Source organism: Jatropha curcas, chromosome 2, assembly GCF_041381405.1.
Source record: "Jatropha curcas cultivar XTBG-Jc1 chromosome 2, XTBG_Jcur_1.0, whole genome shotgun sequence".
NCBI lineage: Eukaryota > Viridiplantae > Streptophyta > Magnoliopsida > Malpighiales > Euphorbiaceae > Jatropha > Jatropha curcas.
In genome coordinates this window covers 24588939-24599322 of record NC_143152.1, presented here as the reverse complement: position 1 = coordinate 24599322, position 10384 = coordinate 24588939, and the positions used below count along the sequence as shown (strand labels likewise).

General features: G+C 30.5%; 1 protein-coding gene across 1 annotated transcript; it reads right to left on the bottom strand.

The window, feature by feature from the left end:
• Positions 1–4822: 4822 nt before the first annotated feature.
• On the bottom strand, positions 4823–5828 carry LOC149498455 (uncharacterized). The gene is made up of 2 exons (XM_089717327.1): positions 5453–5828; positions 4823–5247 (listed from the first exon to the last, which is right to left on the bottom strand). The coding sequence occupies exons 1-2, from the start codon at positions 5826–5828 to the stop codon at positions 4823–4825; spliced, it is 801 nt and encodes a 266-aa protein (XP_089573453.1).
• Positions 5829–10384: the final 4556 nt, after the last annotated feature.

The following is a 10384-nucleotide window of genomic DNA, read 5'->3' as shown; positions in this document are numbered from 1 at the left end:
GAAGCATTTTTAACTAATGTCACAGTTATTTACAAATTGCACAACATTAAAAATATTCCCAACATGAATAATAATTATAGCTAGTGATAACCTTTGAAATGTAATATATATCAATATCTATATTTAAAATTTTCAATTTTCCTATATTTCTTTAAATTTGATATATAAATATATATCAATTAAAATAATTACTTTATAGCTTTTAAAGTTCTAATCTTGCTTTCCCTAACAAATGAAATAAATCGACTTATATATTCATCCATGTAAATAGACTAAACCCACTTTTAAAAATTAATACTTAGCAACAAAAATTAAAATTTTTAAAGCATAATTTAATTTTTAATTTTTTAAAACTCTGACAATTTTGAATTATTTATTTATTTTATTAATATTTTTTATTGGATTAAATGTTTTTCTCAAATACAATAAAATAATTCGTGTAGCGTACTAAATTTCACTTGGTTTTTTAATTAACTGAGATATTTTTAGTAAATTATCTATATAAAATTATAATTTTATTTCTATTCTTATGTAGCGTAGTGCAAAATGATCTCACTTTAGTTTTTAGATATTATGGTCAAAATTTTGGATTTTTTAAATTTTAAATTCAAATATTAATTTTAATATTTGACTTAAATTTCAATTTACAAAGAATGAAGCGAAAATTGTAATAGTAATTTTTCTTACTAAAGAATAAAATTGATATATATAAAATTGATATACAAATATATATCATATACATAACTTTATATATTTATTTTGAAGTCATTTATAATTTTATATTTAATCCATATTTTAAAATTTTGAATTTGTTTTTATTGTTAGTCATAATAATCCTGATTTATTATGGTCTCTTTATCATAATTTCAATTGATAGTCTAAAATTGTACACTTGAGTGGACGAATCTGATAAAAAGATAAACTCTTAATTAAAATTTTAATTGGTCATTTTTAAAAGATCCATTTATTTATAAATTTATTTGGTGTTTATAACTTTTTCATCTTTTCTTATGCACTATTTTCATATTCTTTTATGTACTTTCAAGTTTGCTAATACTTATATTTTTTAATTAAATATATTAATAATTTTTAAACAGTATTGAATATAAGTGTAGATATTAATATTTCCTACCTGATAGGACTTCTGATAGGATATAGGCATCAGGGATAAAGATAGGGTTTGGGACGAACATTTGAACAAGATTAAGCAAGCTCAAGAAGACAACGGACAAAATCAGTAAGAAAATGAAGAACGAATGAAAGTAGCAGAGATATTTTGATTCTCTGCTGTATCTGGAAATTGTAATTCTCATTATTATGAAAATATCTATTTACAAGAGAGTATATATGATCTGGTGTACAAGTAACTAACTATGGGTTTGGCTAAGTATAATGGGTTGCGATGATTATTAGATAATGGTGCTGTGATATTTAATATGTGCAGGTTGTGACTTAAATAATATCTCCTATACCCCCTCCTCAAGCTGGTGTTGGGGAGAAGTCAACCAACCCAAGCTTGGAAGAAAATGACTGAAATGTGGTTGTGGACAGGGGTTTAGTGAACACATCTGCAAGTTGTAAGGTTGAAGGTAGGTAAGGTGTGCTAATGAAGCCTAAGAGAAGCTGGGATCGGACAACATGACAATCAATGTCAATGTGTTTTGTTCTTTCATGAAAAACTGGGTTTGCAGCTATGTGAATTGCTGCTTTGTTGTCACAATGAAGTGGTATTGGTTTTGGAATTTCAATGTGGAAATCAGAGAGAAGGGAATGTAGCCATTTTATCTCACAAACTGTTGTAGCCATGGACCTATACTCGGATTCTGCAGAGGACCTGCTTACTGTGTTCTGTTTCTTTGATTTCCATGACACCAAAGCAGTGCCTAGGAAAATACAGTATCCTGTGGTAGATTTTCTAGTATCAGTACATGATGCCCAGTCTGCATCAGAAAAAGCTCTTAGCGTCATGTCATTTTGTGATGGGAGGAAGACTCCTTTATAACTGGTGCCCTTCAAATACTTGACCACTGTCAATGCAGCCTTAAGGTGTTGTTGATTAGGTGTTTGCATGAACTGACTTAGCTGCTGGACAGCAAAGCTAATGTCAGGTCTGGTAAGTGATAAATACAGAAGTCTGCCAACAAGTCTCCTGAAAACATCTGGAGTTTGGAGAGGAGAGCCCATGTCTAAACTGAGCTTTAGTCCCTGAATGAAAGGATTGGAGCTTGTTTTTGCATTCTGCAATCCAGAATCTTTGATGATATCTATGATGAACTTGTGTTGAGTGAGAAGAATTCCTTCATTTGATCTGGCAATTTCAATACCTAGAAAATATTTGGCATATCCCAGGTCTTTTATAGTAAATTTATGATGAAGATAGTCTTTGAGGTCTTGAATTAGCTCCTCGGATGGTCCTGTTATAATACAATCATCAACATAAACCAAAATAGCAAGAAAAGAATCTCCTTTGCCCTTTGTGAACATGCAGTTGTCAAACATGGACTGTTGAAAACCTGCAGAAATTAAGCTTGCAGAAAGTTTCTTATTCCATTGTCTCCCTACCTGCTTCAATCCATAGAGAGATCTCTGTAATTTACATACTTGACCTTTGTGAGCTTTATCATAACCTGGTGGTACTTGCATGTATATAGTTTCATCAATGGACCCATGCAAGTAGGCATTGTTGATGTCCAGTTGATGAACAGGCCAAGCTTTAGCTGCTGCCACAGTTAAAAACACTCTTACAGTTACTAACTTTGCCACAAGAGAGAAGGTCTGGTTGTAATCTAGACCCAGCAACTGGCTGTAACCCTTTGCCACAAGTCTGGCCTTGTATCTATCAATGCTTCCATCTGGTTTATACTTTATCCTGTATATCCACTTACACCCCACAGATTTTACATTAGGGGGTAAATCAGTTAGTATCCATGTATTGTTGTTTTCAAGAGCAGTTAACTCTTCATGCATGGCATCTACCCAATTTTTATCATTTTTAGCTTGATTGTAAGTGCTAGGTTCCTGGACTTTAGACACATGTGCAACAAAGTTTTGGTGTGCGAGTGTGAAATGAATAGAAGCTAGTGTGTGAGTGGAGGAGATATGAGAAACCACAAAGTCTTGTAACCAAGTTGGTGTATGTTTGGTTCTTATTCTTAAAGCAGGAGCCTGTATTTGATCCGCTGATAATGATTCAAGAATGTTTGGTTGTATATTAGCTGGTTTAGTAGAATTGGGTTATGATGTACCTTGTGGAGACAAATTAGGTGTTCTATGAGCTGAAGATGAGGGAGCTGTATCATTTTCTGTGATTGGTGGGGAAGGAAGATGTATTTGTGAAGTATTTCTGGGTGAATCTTGCTGAGAAACATCAAATGTTGTTGTGGGAAATGAAATTCAGGATAGATATGCATCAGAAATGCAAGCTGGTAGTGTAAAATTTGTTATGGTTTCAGGTGTTTTGTGGTGAAAAGGGAAAGTGGTTTCAATAAAGATCACATATCTGGAATGGAATAAAGTTTTGGTACTGAGATTGTACAATTTATACCCTTTATGCTGTTGAGAATAACCAAGGAACACACAAGGATGTCCTCGGGGCTCTAACTTCAGTTTGTGTGGCAGTGTATTAGTTGAGTAACATAAACATCCAATTACTCTGAAGTGAGAATAATCTGGAGGTTTATTATATAATCTTTCATAAGGTGTTTGCCATTTGAGATTTTAAGAAGGAATTCTATTGGATATGTAGGTTGCAGATAACAAGGTTTCAAACCAGAATTGGGTTGGAAATTTGGCTTGGTGAAATATAGCTCTAGCAATATTTATTAAGGTTCTGTGTTTCCTTTCCACTACTCCATTCTGTTGAGGAGTATATACACAAGTTCTTTGATGAATAATGCCTTTTTTAAGGAAAAACTTCTGACATTCAAAATTTATGAATTCTGAGCCATTAGCAGATCTGAAGATCTTGATATTTTGTTGGAATTGGGTAAGAATTAACTGGTAAAAGGATTTCAAGGCAGATGGTACTTGAATCTTGGTTGTTAGCATGTAAGTCCAGCAGTATCTGCTGTAATCATCCACCAAGGTCAACATACACACTGCATTTGTAACAGATTTAACACTATGTATAATCTCAAAAGGTTTTAAGGTAGAAATTTGACTAGTGAAAAAAAGGTAATCTGGTTTGTTTAGCAATAGGGCAAACAGGACATGCCATATCCACAAAATCACTGTCATGTACATCATTCACATGTTTCAATCTCTTATTTGAGATATGACCTAATCTAGCATGCCATAACATTGCTAGATGTTTATTATGACTATTACATTGAGCTGTCATATTGTTTCCCTTATTTTGAATGAAAGAGTGTTTTGTCATGTAGTATAGATCTTCATATACTTTTCCCACTGCCAATAATTCCTTAGTATGTAAATCCTAGAATAAGCAGTATTCAGTAAATGAGTGCACAGACAAATGACATGTTTTGGTGCGTAAGTTTACTGAAATGAGGTTGCATCTGAAGGAAGGCACATACAACACATTCTATAGAGTGATTCTATTGTTCAATTTAACATTTCCAATGTGAGTGACCTATCTGGTAGAGTTGTCAGGTAGTCTAATGGTTTTGGGAGGGTTTAGTTTATGTACAAGGTCCAAGAATGATAGATTAGCAGTGATATGGTCTGTTGCACCTAAGTCTATTATCCAGTTACTTTTGCAGTTAAAATCAATGCTATAAATGACAGAATTGAGTAAGGTACCTGCAAAATGAACACTCCTGATGTCGGCATCAACTTGCTCCATCTGATAATCAATTTGCTGCTACAGAGGTGTGGACTGCTGCTGCAGAGGTGTATCATCCATCTGAACTGCATTCACCGTGTTTGTTCCAGTCATGTTGACTCCTCTCTTCTTTTGTAACTCAATGAACCAGTCTGGATATCCATGGATTTTGAAGCAGTTGTCTATGGTATGGCCATTCATTTTGCATTTGGGGCAATACTTGTCTTTCTTGTCTTCCTTTCTATTGTAATATGGTTTCTTGTTACCAGTTGCACCTGAATTGTTGTAATTGTTGTTGTAGTTACTTCTAGCTAATAATACTGTTGAAGTTTCACTGGATTCCACATTCAATGTATTTACCTCTCTTTGCTTCTCAACACTCAAAATCATGGAATAAGCTTTATTGATTGAAGGAAATGTATCCATTAAAAGGATCTGATTCTTTACATTGTCATATTCATCACCTAGTCCCATTAGAAACTGCATTAACCTTCTATTGTTGTCTATTTTGTAATTGCATTTGTTTGACCACAACATGGAGGCAAAGGTGCCAAACATAGTAATTCATCCCATTTTCTTTTGAGATTTGTATAAAAACTTGTTACAGACTCATTTCCTTACTTGTAACTTGCAATTTCTCTCTCAATCTTATATATCATCGGGCCATACACTCTCCATACCTCTGTTTTAGCTCATCCCAAAGTATTTTTGCAGTTTTGCAAAATACAAAGGCATCTGATATCTCCTTGGATACATGATTAATGATCCACGAAGCTACCATGCTATCTGCTTGTAACCACCTCTCATATTCCTCTGACTGTGAATCAGGTTGAGCTATGGTTCCATTAATAAACCCTAGCTTGTTCTTCGCCCTGAGAGCTACCATTACAGATCTGCTCCATGAGAGATAATTCTCTGGTCCTTTTAATGAAGAATTCACCAACTGAAATCCAAGAGATTTTGAGTTATTCACATGTAAAGGATCATTATCATGATTTTTGCTAGTAACTGCAGCGATAAGCCTTGCCACATCTTCTGGAGTCATCATCTTGATGTTCAACCAGATCTAAAACAAATTTTACTCTTGAATTGCAGAAATCCAAGAAACAGATCAGTTAACCTGCTCTGATACCATGAACAGGATTAAGCAAGCTTAAGAAGACAACGGACAAAATCAGTAAGAAAATGAAGAACGAATGAAAGTAGCAGAGATATTTTGATTCTCTGCTGTATCTGGAAACTGTAATTCTCATTATTATGAAAATATCTATTTCCAAGAGAGTATATATGATCTGGTGTACAAGTAACTAATTATAGGTTTGGCCAAGTATACTGGGCTGTGATGATTATTAGACAATGGTGCTGTGATATTTAATATGTGCAGGCTATGACTTAAATAATATCTCCTATAACATTGCACTATCGGATCCGAACTCAACCATTGTCATTTCTACACAAATGTTTATCGTTTTGAAATATAAAGGAATAATTGAATAATGTTTTTAAAAAAATTTATCCTTATTTGTATTAAATTTTAAAGAAAATTAAATTAATAAATACTTAAAGAAAATTTAAAAATTAATTATTTTCTTTATCATCATAATTAATTTGAAAAAGAAAAGTCAACCACTTGCTTTTATTTATTCTGAAAATGATAAATACAGTGAATGGTTAACCGCCAAAGGACGTAGGATTTGATTATGAATCATAATGGCCATGTGCTATTGTCAACCAACTGTTGGCTATACATTGATTTACACCCAGGTTAGTCTTATTCCGAATGCGTAGTCATCTCATGGATAGGGATGTGCACATCACTAAATGCTTTCCCATGTGCCTTACTTAATGCTCAAACCCTTTAACCATTATATTCACTGGGTTTGTAAACCAAATCAATTGCCAAAATTGAAAATTGAAAATGCTTTCTTTGAAATAAAAGGAGCTTAGAAATCGAATCAAATCAAATCAATTTGTTCAGTTCGATTTTACTAAAAAATTGAGTATTTTGTTATAATTGCTCCAAAGATTAAAAACTAAAGTCAGAATCGAAAATAATTTGGTTTGAATTTCGGTTTCAATTTTTTTTCAAAGTTTGTTTATGTTTTATTACACTACCTCCGTTCCATAATAATTGTCATATTGAAGAAAATATTTTGTTCTATTGACACTTTATGGTTTCAAGGAGTAATAAATATTTTTTTTTTCACGTTTACTCTTTGTGTATGACCAATAATTATTACTTCAATTTAATAGTTTTTTAAAAAATTAGTATTAAATTAAGAGTAATATAGTCAATTTACTTAATAATTTATTGTAATTTAAATAAATTTAATGGCTTTCTTAAAGGACGTGAAATTTCAAATGTGAAAAGTATTATGGAACAGAGGTAGTATATAAATACAATATTAATTGATCCTTAAAAAAATACAATAAATTGAAAAAAAAAATTATTATATGTGTGTATGTGTTTACACTATATTTTTACTTTTAGAGCCCTTTAATCAAATTAATTCTCTATATCTTTTACGGAAGATAAAAAGACCAATCAGACTACACCTGATTGGTCATATTAACTATCTCTTTGTTGTATCTCATTTTAAGTGTCTGTTTAAGAATTTAATAATATCTTAATTCTTTTTAAATTTTTTCATATTTATTAGGTACATTAATGGAGAGTTGTAAATTTTAAGAAAGGGTAAATTAGTCATTTTAGCATGTAATTTTAAAAAATAAAAATTTTCTATCACTTTTTTAATTCTTATGAAAAATAAGATGTGACTCTTAAAGTGAAATAGAGTAACTATTTTAATTGAGGGGCAACTTTTTTTATTCTTTGGGAAGCTTGATAGGCCGAAATAACACTACGAACTCGAGTTCTCTCACTCTTCACATAAGTGAAAAGACTAATTAGACCATACATGATTGACAAATAACAATTTAACAAATGTCAGAAATTAAGAGTTTAATATTAACAAAATGCCAAAAAATTTTAAAATTAAGAGAATGTCATTTTTGGTAAAAAATAAAACAATAAATCCCAAAATAACCTTAATGAATCCATGTCACACCCAAATAAACACACACAAATGATGTCAATCAAGTAACAAAATAAAGAAGTAGAAAAGAAGAAAATCAAAGTAACAAAACAAAAATAAAACGAAAGAAAAACAAAAACAACCAAAGAACAAAGTAACAAAACGAAAAACGAAAAACGAAGTAGCAAAATGAAAAACGAAAAACTAAACAAACAGAAAAACTAGGTATATTTAGAAAATAAATAGTGGTTCCGTCTGCCTAATTGAAGAAATAAACATCTGAAAAGGTTTTTTGATTCAACAGTAAATATGTTATATATACATTTATATATACTGAATATATATATGTGTACACACCAATTAACACATTAACTCAAACAAAGTAAAAACAGTATGTTTATATATGTATCTATTTAAAATTAAAAGAAAAATCACAGAAAATAATCAAACATAATACCTCAAAATGTAGAAAATTCATAAAATAATCAACAAAATAACACATATGAAACCTAAAAATCTACTGAAACTTGGAATCACAACCAACACCAACGAAGAAGAAGGCAAGAATTCGAAAAAAAATGGAGTAAAATAGCTCAAGAAGAACAAAATCAAAAACAGTGAAAAAATGAATCAAAACGAAATCGAGAAGAACAAAAACAAATTTGTAAAATAATAGAAAGAAGAAGAGAAAGAAACTGGCTGTAAATCCAAAAACGAAATCTTAGAAGAGCATAAAGAATAAAAAAAAAAAAAATCGGGATCAAATAAAAAAACAGCGAAGAACAAAATCAAAAACGAAGTCGAGAAGCATATAAAGTGTAGGGAGCAGGGATTTACGTAGCAAAAGTAACCCAGAAGCGAAACCAGCACAAAGGTAAACAAAAAATGCAACAAATAAACTGATCTTCTTTCCTATTAATCTTAAAGTGTTCCTACAGTCTTCTATTCTATGTACTTAGAATGTATTCAGGAACCAAAGTTTTCTGTATGGGCGGTAGGCTAAAATGTGGGGTACTAAGGTTTCTGTGTATACTTATTTTTTAAATCCCCTATTCGATAGGAAGATTATAGCTTAAAATCCATATTCACCTCTTATCCGCATGCGTGGGAAGCGAATGATAAAATTTATCGCTCTATTACCCGAGCGGTTTAGAATTTAAAATTATTAACAAATTATCCTTTCTAATTAAAATAATAATAAATAAAATTTAAATTAAAATAATCTATTAATAGATTTAAAAACCCATGTAACTCTAAACAATCAAGGCATAACAGGACCGTAGAAATAAATTAAATAAGGCTACAAATTATAATAAGAATGTATACAAGACCAGTATATTTTTATTAGAATTAATCATAAATTATTCCACTACAAATATATGATTGAATTCCTTATTAATTTTAAATTTCCACAACATAATAATTTATATCCCCATGTTAAGATTACGAATGCATGTCAAATAAAATAAATTACCGACAATTTATTTAAATGACAATTTTAATATTTAAGATTATCACTTAATTTATTTCATATGTGAGATACAAAATCCACCTGCAGGGTTTACATAATGAAACCTTATAAATTTACTTAAAAGACATCATCATTCTCTATATCGAGACATAAATTCTATCATTAGTTAATATTTCACAAATGCATATTGCCTTTGCCCAATTCACCTGAGTTATATTGTCCCAACAAATGAAACTCACTTTCTAATAAATCAAAGCATAAGATGATGTACATTTCCTCATAATAATTAAATCAAGATTAAGAAAATAAATATTATTTCTAATGTGCTAGAGAATCTGTATTTAATAGTCAGTATAAAATAATCATCTCTACTTTGTCCAGTTTAATACATACAAAATGTATTAACACAATTAGTATTAAATATGCTGAAAAACTATTCATTTAATGCAGATCTCTAATTAAATACCATTAAATAATTGTTTAAAGAAAAGCATCCAGATTCTATACTATCACATTTGCACGGTGAATAGCATATATCCATCAGAAAGAATGGAATCGACTGTAAATCTAAAAATGAAATTGCACAAGAACAGAAAGAAAAGAAACAAGAAACAACACTGAAAAACAAACCATAGGTTAATTAGGTCCAAACAGAAAATAAAGGGTAATTAGATGCATCAATAATAAAATTAATATTATCCCAGAAATAGTTTCAATCGAAGTGACGTTTTTAAACTAAAGTTTAAAAATCTAACGTATACTTTAAACTAAAGTTTAAAAATCTAACGTATACTTCAATTTCTCTTTAATCAAATTTATTGGTTTATTGTTGTGAGCCCATTTATCGAAAAGCTAAATTAAATTAGATAGTTATTAATTATTTATTTATTTTAATTAAACAAAAATAAAAGACATCATCTGAAAAGTAAGTATGACCACGGTTTCAGAACTGTCGGTTTCGATTTCAAAACCGCTGGCTCCGGTTATAAAAAAAATGAAATCAGAACTAAACCGCTTTTAGACGGTTATGAAATTGTCGGTTTTAGTTTTTTTTTCGATTTTAAACCTAAATTAAATAATATATTTTAAACTTTT